Source organism: Desmodus rotundus, chromosome 1 (genome assembly GCF_022682495.2).
Source record: "Desmodus rotundus isolate HL8 chromosome 1, HLdesRot8A.1, whole genome shotgun sequence".
In the NCBI taxonomy this organism is placed as follows: Eukaryota; Metazoa; Chordata; class Mammalia; order Chiroptera; family Phyllostomidae; genus Desmodus; species Desmodus rotundus.
The window spans coordinates 110,912,857-110,931,157 of NC_071387.1; the positions used below are offsets into that span (position 1 = coordinate 110,912,857).

The 18,301-nt window shown below is 44.0% G+C and overlaps 1 protein-coding gene across 2 annotated transcripts in view; it reads left to right on the forward strand.

The window, feature by feature from the left end:
• The first annotated feature begins 10,341 nt into the window (after window positions 1-10,341).
• ABCC1 (ATP binding cassette subfamily C member 1 (ABCC1 blood group)) overlaps window positions 10,342-18,301 on the forward strand; it is a 137,290-nt gene continuing 129,330 nt past the window's right edge. For both annotated transcript variants that reach the window (XM_053929491.1, XM_053929494.1), the window contains exon 1: window positions 10,342-10,494. In XM_053929491.1, the coding sequence (XP_053785466.1) occupies window positions 10,447-10,494 (48 nt within the window). In that variant the 5' untranslated portion in view covers window positions 10,342-10,446. The remainder of the gene's footprint in view (window positions 10,495-18,301) is intronic.

Below are 18,301 nucleotides of genomic sequence, written 5' to 3' on the forward strand. Positions count from 1 at the left end.
ACATTTTAGAATATAACTTTACTTCACACTTTTAAATATATCTACCATCATTATTTAAAAAAAATCCATGACCATAATTATACATTATGAAAATATATGGAAATTTTTGTGGGAAAAATACAAGAAATTTCCTTAACTGTTGGAGGTTTTACCTCATTCTTTTTTCTCCTTGAACTTCTATTTCCACTTCACTTTTCCCACACACTTCTATCCTACTGTAGTATACTTGAAATTCTTTTTAAAATAAATCACCTGATCATACTTCCATGTAACAAAAATGCTTATATAAAGTCATGTATGTATATTTTTTAATAAGTTCTGATTTCCCAAGGCTCTAATTTTGAAAACCATCCTGTATTCATAAGGCTCTGAGTGTTAAATTTTTTTCTGAATTATCATTACAAAGATCATTATTGTATAATTGATCAAAACATTGTGATTAGTGATTGTTATACATTAAAAAGTCTGTCTTAATCTAAGTGAGTCTTTTAATAAGATGAATGGGGCTAATTATTTTTTGTGTAGTTTTCCAGGTTTATCTGTGGATGAATATTGTTTATTGCTGGAATGGGAAAGAATTTGGAAGAAGCATTATTCTGATTTTTTGTTTTTATAGCAGCCAATAGTAAGAAATGTTTTACACATAAACAGGATACTGGAGTGGAAATTTGTTATAGCTAAGTAATTCAAGGTCATACATGTTTGAACTCCCCTCTGATTCACCACATATCACATTCTGATCCATTGTCAGAAATTGTCTGTAAGGATCAATCACCCGACAAGCAGTGCAGGTGATTTCAAGTTGGTTGAAAGCAAAATAGAAACCATGGGAATTGCAAAAGGATTTGTTATCTGGTCTTTAGGGTAATTCTCTTTCCTAGCTACACATTGTTATTTCACACTAAGCCTTTGTTTGGCACCCAGGTTTCTACACTGTAACGTGTGGCACCTTAGTACGTTTCCACATGAGTGGGGAGCATTGCCCTATTTTCGTGAAGTGGAGGAAGGACAGGGGTGAAGGAGGGAACACCTTTGACCTCAGGCACTTTCTCAGGTAAATCCATTTTAGGGGAGAGAACGCAAACAAGCTGAGATCTAAACAGATTTTCTCCCTTTCTCTTCTATTGAGATACAAATTAATATGATACAGCATACACATTTAAAGTATCCACTTTGATGAGTTCTGACAAATGTATATGACCATGTAATCTCCACTATATCCAAGATATAGAAAGAAAATTTCCATCATTCCAGAAAATTCCTTTGTGCCCATTTGTAGTAAATCACCCTTTACCCTTACTTCTAGGTAAACACTGGTCCACTTTCTGTCACTACATACAATATGTGGTTCTTTGCATGTGGTTCCTTTCACTTGGCATAATGATTCGGAGACCCTGGAAGGTGTAGTTCCTTTTTGTTGCTGAGTAGTAGTCATTGTATAGCTATACAGAAAGTTGTTTCTCATTCACCTGCTGATGGAGATTCAGGTGTGTCCAGTTTGGGCTATGATGAATCATGCTGCTGTACTCATCCAAGTTCAAGTCTTTGTGCGGAGTCTGTTTTCATTTCTCATGGTTAAATATCTAAGAGTGGGTTGGATGGTAAATCTACATGGAAATAGGTCCTCTTAACACCATCCTTGCTGAGAGCACTTGTTCTGGAAAGAATGTTAACTAACCTGTGTCTAACCAAACCTTTAGATCTAAAGTTTATAGAAAATATGAGGAACCGAAGAATAAATTAAACAATGCCAATGAAGATACAAAAGGAGAAATCCCGAATGTGGGATATTCTCAAGTATAATTGGCTTGGTCTCTTCAACAGGACAATGTAAAAAAAAAATGGAGGAAGGGGACAACTATAATAGAATAAACAATAATTTCAAAAAAAGGTGGGGAATCTGTTCTAGATTAAAAGCCTCTTAAGAGACAAAACAGCTAAATGCAGTGCACGATCCTGAAGGTGAGGAAGTAGAAACTGGACCTGACTGAGACAGTGAAACAGCCTGGCCGTGTTTCACCCTGGGGTAACAGACGCAGGTAAAGCTAGCCACAAAGGACTCTGCAGCTGTCATGTGCCAGAGTGACCCGCTTCTCTGAGCAACCACTGCTTTCTCATTTGCTGGTAAACTATTCTCTAAAATCAGTTTGAAATTGTATCGGCACAAATGAAATATCTTTCTCTTGCCTGCAAGATCGAAGTCACTTGGAGACCAAGAAGCTGCCTTGATTGCCACCCCAACTACAGAGCTTCGGAACACAAGGGTCCCCATTTATTCAACTTTGTGGTTTCAGGGAAACAGGACCCTGGGTCCACTCTTCAGTCCCAGCTGGCAGCCACCCTTTACTCACAGCCCTGTTTTCTTTTAAGCCCATCAAAACTCTGGTTTTTAAAAATTTCACCAAAACCTGACCCTTCCCCAAATCTTCTGATAACTGATTTTCCCCCCTTCCTTTGGTAAGGCATCCCATAATTGCTCTGACCTTTGCTCTCCCTCTTTGTAAAGATTCTGGCTTTGTCAGAATACAGGCTTGTCCCTGGTGGCCTCTTCTGATTGGGCTAAAAACAATCAGGCGCCTTGAAAACATCAGCTTTAAAAAAAACCACCAAAACCTTTTGGTGAAATTGGGTAAATCTGTATATGAATTGGGTATTAGACTGATAGGGAATTTTGTTAAGTGTGACACTGGAGTAGTGGGTATTTCATGATCTCTTGGAGATATTTATTAAAATATTTAGGGGTAAAATGTCATGAAGTCTAATTACTTTGAAATGTTTACAAAAAAGGAAATTAATATAGTTTACACGTGTAGAAAAGGATAAAAATGGCAAAGTGGTAACAATTGTTGAAGCTGGGCAGTGAGCACAGGTTTGTTTAAATTACAGCTCTTTCTACTTTTCTTTATGTTTGAAAGTACGTATGATAAAAAGCTAAACAAAAATAAAAACAAAAACCCTATCCTTGCACATGGCCCTTGGAGAGTCTTCGGGCCAAGCAGAACCGTTGCCACTGGCCCACATGAAGGCTGCCTTTCTGGTCTTTATGGAACCTGGTCCTATCAGTTCAGTCCTGACCTCTCAGTTTCTCCTTTGTCAAAGACCTTCTTTAACATTCCTATGGACTCAGCAGAGAAGGGTAGTGCTCCTGAGTTCAAAATCCATGTTGCCACCCACTAGTTAGTGACCTTGAGTGAGCCCTTAACGTCTGTGAGTCTCCATCTCTCTCCGTAAAATCAACATAGTCACAGTCCCTGATGCATAGGGTTGTGGTGGGCAAGCAGTGAGGCCACACAGAGCCTGGCACAGCATACATGCTCAATAAGGACTGGCAGTTATTAGTCATTGTTGTGGTTGAAAGAAAGAATCGGCAACTCTGGAATGGACTCAAAAAGAGCCTGAGACTTTGGCTAGAAATAAATGATAAAGGTGTTTCAAGGGCCTTAGGCAGTCTGCAAACTGGAAACACAACTAAGCAGTACACAGAGTGTTCTGAAGAACAAAGAAAAGCTAAGAGTTCTAGTAGTAAGCAGTACACTCTTGAGAAGAATCAGTCCTGCATTCTTAGCCTCTGGCCTGGTTTGAGATGGAAGTCCTCTACCTGGATGGTGGCCAGGCTCCTGGATGTCAGGTGGTCTGGATATATGAACACTCTTTCTTTAGTTCTTCTGGGGTAATCAGAGGGTTACCTGGAGGTCTGATGTATTGTGCTGGCCAAAAATTTTGTTTCATTTTTCCATACGATGGCTCTAGTAGTGCTTAGTTGTCTTTAACTTCATTCAAAACAGTTTTATTAGCTCACATTGTGACTGTTGTCATATCGGCATGCATTTTATTTTATTTTTGTTTTTTAAATTATATTTCATTGGTTATAGTACTACAGTTGTCTTAATTTTTCCCCTTTTGCCCCCCTCCACACAATACACCTACTCCGTCAGGCAGTCCTGCCACAATTGTTCATGTCATGGGTCATGTGTATAGTTCTTTGGCTACTCTATTTCCTGTGCTGTACTTACATCCCCATGGCTATTCTGTAACTACCTATGTGTACTTCTTAATCCCCTCACCTCTTCACCATTCCCCTACACCTGCCTCCCATCTGGCAACCATCAAAATGCTCTCTGTCTCCATGATTCTGTCTGTTCTTCTTGTTTGCTTAGTTTGTTTTTGAGATTCAATTGTTGATAGGTATGTATTTATTGCCATTTTATTGTTCATAGATTTGATTTTCTTATTTTTCTTAAGTTCCTTTAACATTTCATATAATAATGGTTTGGTGATGATGAATTCCTTTAGTTTTTTCTTGTCTGGGAAGCTCTTTATCTGCCCTTTGATTTTAAATGATATCTTTGCTGGATAGAGCAGTCTTAGTTGTAGGTCCCTGCTTTTCATGACTTTGCATATTTCTTGCCAATCCCTTCTAGCCTGCAAAGTTTCTTTTGATAATTAGTTGACAGTCTTATGGGAACTCCCCTACAGGTAACTAATTTTCTCTTTCTGCTTTTAAGATTCCCTCTTTATCTTTAACCTTTGGTGTTTTAATTATGATATGTCTTGGAGTGGGCCTCTTTGCATCCATGTTGTGTGGGACTCCCTGTCCTTCCTGGACTTGCATGTTTATTTCTATTTCCTTCACCAATTTAGGGAAGTTGTCTTTCATTATTTTTTCAAATAGATTTCCAATTTCTTGCTCTTTCTCTTCTCCTTCTGGTACCCCTATGATGCGAATGTTGAAATACTTGGAGTTGTCCCAGAGACTGCTAACACTATTCTCATTTTTTTCTTTTTTATTCTTATCGTTCTGATTCATTGTTCTTTGCTTCCTTATGTTCCAAATCATTGATTTGATTCTCAGCTTCATCCACTTTACTATTGTTTGTTTCCCTGTAAATTGTTTTTTATTTCAATTAGTGAATCCTTCATTTCTGACTGGATCTTTTTAATGCTGTTGAGGACCTCACTAAGTTCCTTGAGCATCTTAATAACCAGTGTTTTGAACTCTGCATCTGATAGATTGCTTATCTTCATTTTGCTTATTTCTTTTTCTGGAGTTTTGATCTGTTCTTTCATTTGGGCCATTTTTCTTTGTTTCTTCATTTTGGCAGCCTCCCTGTATTTGTTTCTATGCATTAGGTAGAGCTGCTGTGACTCCATGTCTTGGTAGTGTGGCCTAATGTAGTAGGTATCCTGTAGGGTCTGGTGGCATAGCCTCCCCTATGACTCAAATTGGATACTCAGGGTACACCCTTCATGTGGGCTGAGTACACCCTCCTCTTGTGGTTGAGCCTTGATTGTTATTAGCAGGTCAATGGGAGGGATTTACCCGGGACAGTCAGCTTCAAGGACTGGCTGGGACCACAGACCACCAAGCTCCTCCCTCCGTGGAGGATCAGCTGTGCAGGGACAGGGTGTTGGTACTCTGACGTGGTCTGTAGCTGTCCAGTGGATATGCAGGCTCTGGGGTTTCCCCGAGTGGTGCAGGCCGAGGTCAGCGCCCACCTGTGCTCTGCCTAGGGCCACCCTGCATGAGCTATAAAGCATCTGAGATAGCTGCTACTTGTGCTGGGCTTGGAGGGTACCAGGGGAAGCCGAGCTGTGAACCTAGGCTGGATGCTGCTAGTGCTAGGCCTGGGGCCACTTAGCTGTTGCTTGTTTGATAGGATTTAGGAAGTTGTGCAGCATTAGCCAAGATCAGCCATTCATATGGAAAAATCATGGTTAATAGTTTGTATGGGCCTCCAAGTTGGGTGGGATGGAGTCTCAGGAGACCTCCAGGGCAGGGCAAACAGTATTAGCCAAGTTGATGGAGTCTCAGATATGGCACCCGCCTGCTGGCTCTGTGGCTCCATGTAGGGAGGGCTCAGAAAAGTGGCAATAGCCTTTACCTGCTTTTCTGCTTGGGAGAAAGCTGTCCCTCAGCTCTCACCTTGATGCCAGACACTTCAGTTCCTCCCTGTGTGCCACTGGTGTCTTCAAGCTGCTACCCCAGTGGTGCTGGAGCTCAGAGAGAGTATACCTGAGTTAGTTTGCATGTGGATTCTTTAAGGTGAACTGCTTGGGACTCCAGAGTTTCTTCCACTGACTCAATCCCTGCTGGTTTTTGCAGCCAGAAGTTATGGGGACTTCTCTCCTTGGCACTGGAACCCTGGGCTAGGGGGCCTGGTATGGGGCAGGGACTCCTTGCTTCTGAGATATCCCTCCTGAATTTTATTCACCACACGTGGCTGTGGGACCAGCCCGTTCCGTGTCTCCACCCCTCCTACTAGTCTGGATGGATGTGGTTTCTTTAATTCCATAGTTGTCAGACTTCCATTAAACTCTCTTTCTGACAGTTCTTAGTGATGGTTCTATATTTTAGTTGTAATTTTGGTATGGCTGTGTGAGGAGGTGAGCTGTGTTTACCCATGCTGCTGTCTTGACCAGAGTTGTCCTTCTCAGTGTGTATTTTTTAAAAAACGTATCAAAATTGGTGAATTTTGTGCAGCCATTTTAATGTTGAAGATGGAAGAAAATATGCAACATTTTCAGTGTATTATGCTTTATTATTTCAAGAAAGGTAAAAATGCAACTGAAATGCCAAAAAAGATTTGTGCAGTGTATGAAGAAGGTACTGTGAAGGTGATTTAATATGTCAAAAGTGGTTTGCGAAGTTTCTTGGTACTATTCACATTTTGGCCAAATAATTCTTTGCTGTGGGGTTGTCTTATGCATTGAAAGATGTTTAGCAGCACCTCTGGCCTGTACCCCCTAGAATCCACTAGTGGGAGATAGCCAACATACTCAAAATATCCAAATCAATAGTTATTGGTGAAAAAGAAAAATGTGTCTTATTTTATGGAAAGAAATGTAACAGACTTTTTGGCTAACCCAATGTATCCAGTTATTAACGCAGGACTGGGAAGTTCAACAGATTAAGTTCTTAGAATAGTTCAAACAAGAATAGAATTATTTCCTTAGGCTTCAACCTCCTTGATTTTAGGAATTTAGCAGCTCAACTGTAGTGACTCTATTTTATTTCTCACAACCATATGATGGCTTGCTATGCTCTTCTGAATCAGTGTAGAGGCTCTTCCCTAGAAATCCCCTAGAACTTTTCCTTCAAATTCTCAGGACTTCCCTCTCACTAAAGTGGGGGGGGAGATATACTCATTTGTTTGGTGTGTCCTCTGCGTCCCCCTCACAGGGACAGTGATCTTTGTTTTGTGCACTGCTGTGTCTACAGCACCTAACAGAGTGCCTGGCACATGGTCGGCCCCGGTGATATTTTTATTTAATTTATTTATTTTCTATGTACATTTAAAAAAAGATTTTATTTATTTATTTTTAGACAGAGGAGAAAAAGAGGGAGAGGAACATCAATGTGTGGTTGCTTCTCATGCACCCCTTACTGGGGACCTGGCCCGCAACCCAGGCATGTGCCCTGACTGGGAAATGAATCGAGGACCCTTTGGTTCGCAGGCCAGTGCTCAATCCACTGGGCCACACCTTCCAGGGCTCTATTTTAAATTTGAATATAAGGTATAACTTTTGTAAAGTACAGCAACCTTAAACACCCAGCTCAATGAATTTTAAAGTGTGTGTGTGTGTGTGTGTGTAAGAACCATGTAACTACCACTGGATTGAGGTATAGAACATTTCCAGGTCTGAGGCAGGCTCTCTTGTACCCCTTCCTAATCAGACCCCTTAAAGTCACCATTATTCTGACTTCAATCAGCATCTGTTACTATTGCTTGTTCTTGAACTTCATTTAAATAGGTTTATGGAAAATGCACTGTTGTGTCTGGCTTCTTTTGTTCTGTATGATGTTTTATGGGATACATCTGTATTGTTGTTCTATGTGCTAATAATCTGATCCTTTTAAAAGTTGCTGTGTAGTAAGCAATCATGTCATTATGCCACACTTTATCATTTTGACTATCGATGGGTGTTTAGGTTGCTTCTAGTTTTGGCTATTTTGAGTATAGCTATTCTGAACATTTTTTGTAGCTGTCGTTTGATGGATATAAGCATGCTTTTCTCTCAGATAGGAGTGGAATTGCTGTGTCTCTGTGCAGTTGGATGTTTATTCTTAGTAGAAATTGCCAGACTGTATTCCAAAGCGCTCGAACCAATCTACACTTCCACTGACGGAGTGTGAGAGTTTGAGTCATTCCTCATCTGGGCCAACATTTGGCATTTTGTTTCAGTCATTCTGATGGGTGTGTGATGGTATTTCACGGGGGTTTTATTTGCATTTTCCTTATGACTAATGATGTTGAGCACCTTTTTATATGCTTGCTCAATAAATATCCATTAAAAGAGTGAATGAATTATGTTTGGATTTCGTAATTCTGTCTCATGCCTTGCCTAGAACCCACCAGGGGCCTTCTCATTGCTCTTGGAGCCAAGCTGAAATCCCGCCCTTGGCTAACAAGATCCTGTGTGCTCTGGCCCTTTTTGATCCCTTCTGATTCTCTCTCTGGATTCCTATCACCCAGACGGTCTTCAGATTCTCTCGAGGACCTGGTCTGTCCTGGTTCTTTATTTTTCTATAAGCTGTTTTCTTCAGCCTGGAATATAACCCAGGCCTCACAAAATCAGACTCATCACTTGTATCTCAGCTCAAAAACTCTGTCCTCCAGGAAACCTTCCCTGACTTTCATCACCAGCTGTCTAGGACCCTTTTGGGCCCTCTTACTCCAACTTGTTCCACCTAGCATTTATCATAGCTGTAAATACCCCTTTCTTTATGTGATTATTTGATAACCTGTTCCCCTACCATAAAAAGGCATTAAAACCCCCCACAAGAAACCTCAACACTTAAAGCTCCATAAGAGCAGCAACTTAATGTTGTTCCTAGTAAGACCTGACATACAGCAGATGCTTAATAAGTGTTTGTTGAATGTATAAATGTTAAAGCAACAGCACATGGAACACTATCACCTGAAATTAATTAACCCCTTAAAACTCACTCACCCTGAAGGGAACCTGGGCCAATAAAAAAATCATGGGAAACAATCCCCCCTCTTCCCCTCTCCCTCTCTCACTAGGTCCTTTGGTGGGAGGGTCTCAAATTTAATCCGTATTCCTGTTTTAGTTGGTGCAGCTGGTGTGTGTGTGTGTGTGCGCGCGTGTGTGTCTGTATGTAATGGAAACTACTCATTAGTCAAGGGATTAAGGAGGAGAGGAGGGAAGAAAGGCATTGCTGGTGTCACAGTGAAAGCCTAGACTCTCCGGCCCCAGCCCTAGCTCCTCTGCCACCGGTGGCCTGTGCATTAAACAGTTCTGAGGCAATATGGCAGAATGGTTAGCATTACAGATTCCCTGCTTCCTAATCAGCCTGCCTGGGTCCAAAGTCTGTTTAGCCACATTCTATCTACATATCCTGACAAATTATTTTTCCTTGCTGAACTTGTCTCTTCATCTTCAAAATGGGGATAATAACATGATTTACCTCATAGAGTTGTTGTGACCATTACCCAGGTTAACTCATGTTCATTGTTAAGAACACAGCCTTAGGAAGACCCATCATGACTGTGAATACTTGTTAACTATTGCTGTGTGTAGGCCTCAGTTTCTTTACCTTTAAAGTGAGGATCCATAACCTGACTATTTCCTGAGTGTTGTTCAAAGAGGGTCAAGAAAATGCCAAGATCCTTTGCACGCATGGGGGGACAATAGCTGTTTGGGATGGCGATTGGAACGCTCCCGCCATGATTGCTCTGGAATCAGACTGGTCATGGATTTGAATTCTCTTTCCACTATTTGGCAGCTGTGTGATCTTGGGCAAATCACTTCCCCTCTCTGAGCCTGTTTCTCCAAAAGATTCGTAAGGGTATCACCTCCTACGTTTCTGTGTCAGCTCTGGAGTCAGCTGCTAGGTTAGCCTGTGACCCTGGAAAAGCCACCCTGACTGCCCCTTGCTTTCCTCCTTCATGAAAGCGAAGTCAGAGGATCCAATAAGGACGCAGCTGGTGTTTGGGACGCTCCAGGCTCCTAGAGAGCCGAGGACACGTTATATTCTCCCGTTTGTTATTACTGTTGCTGTGGTCATCGTCGTTGTTACAGCAGGATTTGAAAATTGGTCGGTCTGGACTCAAAGATCCCGGCAGGGGTAGAACACCCATCTGGAACCCATAGAGGTGGCATTGGGCGCCGGGGATCAGGGATAAGGCGGACCGCCAATGCGGTCTCCAGGCCCTTGGCGCCTACGGGCGGGCGCGGGTCCTAGCTCCGCGCGGGGAGCAAGCCGAGAATCTGCTAGGGCAGCCGGGCGCCTGGGCTGGGCGGTTCCGCTGCATCCCCGTGACTTGCTGGCCAATCAGATGGCGTTGCGGCCCTGGCCCCCTCTTCGCTGCCTCCCGCCCTCACTGCCACTGCCGCCGCCACCGCCGCCAGCAGCCGGGCCTGTCCGCCCGCCTCCCCGCCACCCCAAGCCTGCCGGTGCTCGCCGGTGCCTGCGCCCACCGTATGGCGCTCCGGGGCTTCTGCAGCGCCGATGGCTCCGATCCCTTCTGGGTACGTGCTCGGCGGCCGCCCGGGCCGCGTGGGGCCGGGGAGGGAGGCCGGCAGGCAGGCTGGGAGGCCGGCGCCGGGGGAAGCGCCAGCCTGGGCGGGCGGCCCGGCAGCCCCTGGGCACTGGCTACCTACCCGAGCGCCGCGTTCCCCCGCTAGCCTGCGGCTGGCCCCTTCGGGAGTGCAGCTGATGAAGAAAACTTGGATGATTCAGTTCCTGGGAAGCAGGCTTGCGGGGGTGGGGTAAAGAGGGGGAGGAGGTTTGCATGTGCCCCGGTCCGGGGTTTGGGGGGTAAAGTTGAGGGGCCAGAGCCTGGGGGATGGGGTCGAAAAGAGGGGTCTTTCCTGCTTTGGGTTTCCCTCTCCGATCAAAAATGACGAGGACGCCAGCGATGGAGGGCGGTAAAAAGGGGTTGTCTCCCTGCTTTGAAGTTCTCCTATCTCCTTTTGTGGGTTGGGTTCCCCCTTTCACAAAGAAGGACGGGTTGTCAGGGCTGAGCTGAGGAGGGGTTCTGGCTGTAGAAAGGGGCTTCCCAGTGATTGGTTGAAGTTTGCCCCAGTTGTTTTTCATCCACATAACTCAGGTGATCACACCTTTTTGTCATCTTTTTCTTTCTTCCAGCTTAATTACTCTGGGAGGTGTTTGGGAGAACAAGGGAAGAATTGGGGGAAGTTTGAGGAACAGCCCGGAAAGAAGATAGGGCTGCTCACCCCTTCCATGTCTGGCCTGACCCTCCGCTAGGTTTGGGGTACTGCTGACCATGCCCAGGACCCTGGTACCCTTGGGTGTGCCCTTCCACGCCTGTAATTTGAGGCTTCTCTGTGTGGGACCTCTGCCTGTTTTTAACCCCAGCAAGTTTTCTTCTGAATGTTTGGTGCTGAGCCAGGGTGGCTCCTGGGAGTCCGCTTTCTGTGGTTTAATCCCAGGGTCTGTGGCTTTAGCTTCCCTCTAATGCGATTTCCTCCTTTGTTTCAGGAGGGCATTTCTGTGTCAGGCCATCTTGATTATTTGTGAACACAATACACAGATCTGGACATCATAGTTTTTCCACTTTTGTTTAGGAATTAGGAGAGAGAAACACCCTTGGCTCTTAGGAACTGGTGATTAGCATCCAAAAATACCTTCTTGTCCTGTTTTGTGGTCCTTTACTTACAAATTGCATTTGGAGTGTTGAAAAAGTCATCATTGAGGGTGCCATGGGAAAGCTTTATTTTCGAGGGGTATCATTTTGTAGCACAACCAAGCACACCTTGGTAGTCTCCCATTTTCAGGCCAGTGGAATCAGGGCTGGAGACAGCTTTGCATTCAGGGTCTGGTAGTGATTAGAAAGCAGGCCGTTGCCAAGTGAGACTCTAGCAGAGAGAAAAACCTGTGGAGTCCTTGTTTCCTGTGCCAGTTAGGACAGCAGTAAGATGATTTCTGCAAGGATGCAGATGGAGATCTGGTGTAGTGTTGCTGCGAATTCTGGAGTATTTCCTTGTTTCTTTTTATCCACATGATATAGGGGGAAAAATAGGCAACCGTAAAGTAATTAGATTCTGCATAAGGGTGTACATTTGATTGATGACTAATGAGGTTTTCTAGAGTCGAGTGTGTTTGGGGGTGTCCTTCATTTATTTAGTTTAAGAAGCTCATCTGGGAAACCAGTTGGGTTTTTTTCCTCCTTGCAGGGACTTTTTGCTACAGAAATTGCCAAGTGACTGGCCTTCACTTCTGCGAGGCCCTTCATCTTCCCTCAGTCTTTGGCCTTGCAGACTTCCCTCTGCCTCTCCTCCCCCTGGATACCTGGACTCACTGGATGCCCCAGTTTCTGAGGGTGCCCTGGAACCAGAGTTTGAGAGTAGGCAGCTGAGACATAAGAACTTCCAGATAGCAGGAGAAACCAAATGTAACAGAAAGCAGGTAGCTTATGTTTTCTAGGCCAGGAGAGACTGGCCACCCAGCTGTTAGATAACTGCACTGCTGGACAAGGCCCTTTGCTTCTCCATGCCTCAGTTTTCTCATCTGTAAAATTGGGGCAGGGGCCAAAAAATTCCCAACCTCTTAGGGTTGGGAAAAGTACATGAGTTCATTTATATAAGTGGCTCAGCCTGTGCCCTGCACAGAGTTAAACAATGGTTATTATTATTCTTTCTGAAGATGAAGTTGTATGTTTTGAGTTGCTTGTCCTTCCTTTGGACCCACTTTTCATTCAGGGGGTAGTGATGGGGTCGAATCACCCATTCACTCATGCTCGGTTCCTTCCCTGATCAAGGACAAGTGTTTAGAAATCAAGGTGACTAGTCCAGGTGACACTATTATTAGAGCTTTGTTTCCGGGCCAGTCCCTGCCTCTGAGCCCCAGGAAATTTCCAGAAAAACCAGAGTGTGGAAATGGCCCATGGTGAGGATTCCACTGACATACTGCCTTCACTCAGGCAAATTCTCTGGGGTGAAAGAAGGGGAACTTCTTTATCTAAAGGGAAAGTAAGGATTGAGTATGCCATTATTTGGCTGCCTTTTATCATTGGGGGTGTCTGGAGTGGGGTGTGGGCTGGTAGGAGGGTCTATTCTTTGGCTGATATTTGAATGATGGCTGAGAAGATGGGCCTGGGCTTCTCCTTGTGAATTAACTAAGGATAATTTTTAAAAAAATAATTTGCATGGCCAGTGTAGAAAAATTAAAAAGTGTAGAAAAGTAGATAAAACAAATCAGTAAGCAGTGTAATGTGGTGGCTCAGAGTGAGTGCTCGCATTCCTTGGGTTCAACTCACCTGGCTCTGCAGCTTAGGTGAGTTGCTCCCCCGCTGCATGCCTGTTTCCCCACATAGAAAATGGGAGTGATAACATATTGAGTTGGCCAAAACGTTCATTTAGTTTTTTCCGTAAAATAAAGACACATTTTTCATTTTCACCAATAACTTTATTGGTGTGGATAGTTTTAGTACATCAGCTATCTCCCTCGTGGTATAATGTCGATTGTTCTTAGTGTCTCGATTTGATAGCTGTCAACTTCAGTGGGTCACCTGATCATGGAGCATCATCCAGTGAGAATCTCCAGCACGAAACTTCGCAAACCACTTCTGACATGTTTGATCGGTCATAGAACCTTCTCCATACACTGCACAAATCTTTTTTTTTTTTTTGCATTTCAGTTGCATTTTTTACTTTTCTTGAAATAATAAAACATAATATGCTGAAAATGTTGCATATTTTCTTCCATCTTCACTGTTAAAATGACTACACAAAAAGTCACCATTTTGATGTTTTTTTAAATGCACGCTGATGTGACAGCTGTCCCAATATAATCTTAACAAAATTGTTTCAAATGAAGTTAAAGACAACTAAGTGCTACCAGAGGCATCTTATGGGAAAAAAACCTCAGCTGAACGTTTTGGCCAACCTAATAGGACCAAGTGAATAGTGGTGATGTGAGGAATGAACAAGCCAATTCTTGACATGAACTGAGAATGTTGCTGCTTATTATGCAGTTAGCACTCACTAATTGTGAGCAGTTCACACCAACTAGAATTCTCTAGTTAATATTTGATCTTGGTGCTATTTGCAATGGAAATACCCTCCATTCAAAGGAAACGGAAACCCTTGAATATTTGAATTAGCTGTCAAATGGTCGTGAGAAGGGGGAATATCTTAGAAGCTCTTAGAAATCCCTGTTAAGGTTAGGTTTCGCCTTGGAGTCAGTCTAATTCCTGCCTTAATAGATCCCCATGGCCTCCCAACACTATACGAAGAGCCAAAATTTTTTCCAACCTCCCAAGTACACCATTGGTTTTCAGGCTTATCATTTTGCTTTCCTCTTTTCTTCTCCTTTTTGTCCACTACTCCTTCCAATTATTTTCCTCCCTTCCCTTCCCTGTGGATTGTTAGAGCTCAAAGGGACCTTTGAACTAATGGGACCTCCCCTCCACTCACCTCACTTCAGACAGGTTGACTCTGAGGCCCAGTATGGCAGTGTGACAAGGTAGTAAGGTAAATGGCTTTGAAAGGAGAAAAGAGGGACCTTTGAGAGAACAGGGTAGGGCGAGGCCTAATATGGGGTCCCTGGGTTGCCCCTGGGCCTTGCAGAAGGAAGCCGTGGCTGGCCTGTTTGTCAGAAACTAATGAAGGTCTTGGACCAGCTTTATTTGTGAGAGAGTCTTGGGGTTCCCTGGGCTTGGACCATGTTGGTGGATGAAAAATCTTTCCACTGGTGGACTCAGCTTTTAGGAACTGATATCTCCACTGGGTATCTTCAACTTATCCAGTCCCAAATGGAACTTGTGACGCTCTTCCCCAGGTCTCCCCATCTCAGTGAATGGCAGCAGCTCTGTCTTCAGAAGATCATGCCTGCATCATCCTTGAACCCCGCTTTCCCTCTCATTCCACATCTAATCTAGCAGATTTTCTTGCAGCCTTCCCCACTACCTCGCTGGCTGGAGCCATTGGCTCACTTCTGTATTTGGACATTACCTCCTCATGGCTCTCCCTGCTTTCCTCCTTGACCCCCAAAGTCTAGTTCCAAACCAGCAGCCAGAGGGATCCTGTCCTCCTGCTTAAATCCCTTCAGCCACTCCTACTTCATTCAGCGTAAAAGCTAAGGGCTCAGAAGTCTTACTAGGCCTGGCAGGGTCTGGAGCCACCACCTCTAACCATATTGCCTGCTCCTTGCTGTCTCAGTCCAGCCACGCAGGCTCCAAGGCTACGTCAGCATCTGCACTGGCTGTGTGCCCTGCCTGGAATGCTCTCTCACCTTCAATTCTTTGTTCACAGGTCACCTCGCCCCTGTAGTTCCTGCTCTCCCACGGCCCACCCATTGCACTTCTTTACTACCATCTAATACACCAATTTTTTTTACTTTTTTTAATTTTAATTTTTTACTCTATAAACTCCCACCAAAACGTCAGCTTCACAGGGGCAGGAGTTTTTGCCTGTTTGTTTATATGACCATGATCCCAGCATTTAGAACAGCGTCTGGAACACCGTAGGCGCTCAGTAAACACTTGTTGAATGAATGAATGACATGAAGTACTGGATTGGCTTTTGAGCTGCGTGGAAGCCTTTCTCCAGGTACCCCTAAGGATGACAGTTACTCACCTGTCTCGAATGGCTACTCAGGTAGCCCGAGCCCTCCAGCTCCCACATTTGACTACTGATATTTTATCATGCAAGGGTCAGACTGAGTCTTCTTGTCCATCTGCCTTTTCCTAGGACCCAGTGCCTTGCACACAGTGGACTTAATTAACATTTCAATTTTAGTGTCTGAGGTACAAGTTCCAAGCTGCGGATTATATGTAGCCAAGTGTGCTGGTTTGGCTTTATTTTAATTGTGTGTTACTGTAATTGCTAATATTTAATTGATTGTAAAATTTCACAGAAAAGTCTGGATTTCTGACTTCTCTTGAAAAATGAAAAGATTGGATAGCACGGGGCCTGCTTTAGTATATGTAGTGGTCAGCTGGGTTGTTTCATTTTGCCGCAATCCCTGCACCTCCTTATTGCAACTTCAATTCTAAGGTCCAGTATCTGTTGTCCTTCTTTATTGTGCCTTCCCACCCGGTCTGCTTTTCTTACTCCTGGAATCCATCTGGCACCTGCAGGTATTTGAGTTGGCATCCTCCGCTTCAAATCCCAGCCTTTCGGTGAAGTGACTGAGGCCTACATGAGTCACTAGCCTGGTGACACAGACATCCTGGCTCTGGCACAGTCATGTTGTCAGAGGAATTTGAAACAAGCCTCTAGTTCTAATTTGTATGTTAGTGCCAGATGTTTGAGGCGGGATAAGGTGTAGCTTTTATTATCAGATCTTAATGGTCAGTAAAACTCTAGCCCATAAATTCTTGCCTGAACATTTTGGGGGGAAAAAAGTGCTAATAATGTGGGGGTGGATAATGACAAGGGCTTGAACATCCTGAGGCGAGTATATCCTCCAGCCTCGCACGGAAACTGGGGCAGTGTCTCTCTTGGTGGAGGTTGGAACCGGTACTTATTTCTTGAAGGCTTGAGGAAGCCAGTTTGGGGTGGGGTGTTAGGGGTGGAGCACAGTTTCTCAGCCTTGACACTCTTGACCTCTGGGGTCAGATAATTCTCTGTTGTGGGAGGCGGTACTGAGCATTGTAGGATGTTGAGAAGCACCCCTGGGCTTGACGGACTAGATGCCAGTAGCACCTCCCCTTGTGGTGACAAAAAAAATGCCTCCAGACATTGTCAGTTGACCCCTGGATGCCGAGGTCACACAGCCATTGGTGTGGAAGAATCTAGAGAAGAGATTTTGGGCCAGACTTTGGTCCTTATCCTTCCAGTTCCCTGAGAGTTTCTAGGCTGTTGGACTGCTTGTATAATTGGCTTATTGGGGTTGCCTTGGAGAAGCTTAATGAGAAGGTAAGGAGGTTAAACTCCAGTTAGCTGCAGAGGGAGCATGGGGCTGCTTTCATGCTGCTTGCCTCTCCTCACAGCCAGGGGCTGCGTCCATCCCCTCTAACCCATGCTGGTTGAGAGGTGTGGTGGTTCAGCTTCTGGGTGAAAACGCCTGAGGCCGGCTTTTAAGCTCTGCACCTTCATTATAAACTGCCCCAGGGTAGGTGGACAATTATGAAGTCAAGATTCTTCTGAAGTGTCTTCTTGATTTAATTGTGGGATTCATCTCCTGGAGGAGGTTGCCAAGTTCTGGAAAGTGGGTCTAGGTGACCTGAGAGGGAGGCCATTACCCTCAAATAGTAATTGAAGTTTGATAGGGCTTTCTCCTTCCCTCTCAGTGAGTTGTCTCTCTGAGAACCTCAGTTTACCTTTTATTGGCTTCTTAGGTAGCTACTTGCTTGGGGATGCCCTCCTCTTTGGAGGTCATTTATCAAGTGCCTAAGTTTTCCCAGCATGGAGAACTCGAATGTAGTCCTAAAGCACTGGTTTTGTTGTCTTGTTCCTCCCACAGCTGTTTCTCTTTCATTCATTTATTCAGTCTTGTATTATTAACTGAGTACCTATTATGTGCTCGCACTGTTCTAGCCACTGGGAATACAGCCATGAACAAGACCGACGAAGTCCATGTTCTCATGGAGCTTACACTGGGAAAGACCACAGTGATGGTTTTGAATGGTGCTAAGTGCTGCCAAGATATACACTGGAAGGTCCAGGGTCAGGTGCAAGCTATGAGAGAGGGATGGCCAGGGAAGGCCTTTCAGAGAAGGTAACATTTGGCCCGTGACCTGAATCTGGCTGTGCAAAGCCTAGGGAAAGGTGTCCCAGATAGAGGCAACAGCAAGTATGAAGGCCTTGGGGTGCTTGGCATTGCCAAAATATCATGGAGCTTAATTCAAAGGAACTGTAGAGCCTGTCTCATAAAAAATCTTGCCTAGAGCATTCTGCAAAAAATGTGTAAAGCACTAGTAAAATGGCTTGTAATAAAATGGACTTGGAAATTCTGAGTAAGGAGCTTAACCCAGCTTGGTGAGGAAATGGAGCAATATTCAGGCCCCCACAAGAGTGTGGGCTTCTAATTCATTTATGTTTGAATGAATCTCAGATTTTTAAAATTAAATTAAGTTTACATATATGTGTATATATTTTTTTCATTAGTCTCATCGGTTTCAGAACCTTTGCAGAAACTCTTCAGGGTCAGGCCAAGTCCAAAGACTTTTCATGACCTGTTAAGATGATGAAGTGATTTCTTAGGTGATTAAGATGATTTTCTCTTAAAATCATCTTAAGATGATTGCTAGAAAACTCTTCTTTTAAAACTAGCTATTGAATTGATCTGGCTGATTGCATGAGGAAGATCTTACACGGTAACAGTTTTGATTGTGCCATTACTTTTAAAAAGGTGAAGAGTCTAGAAGAA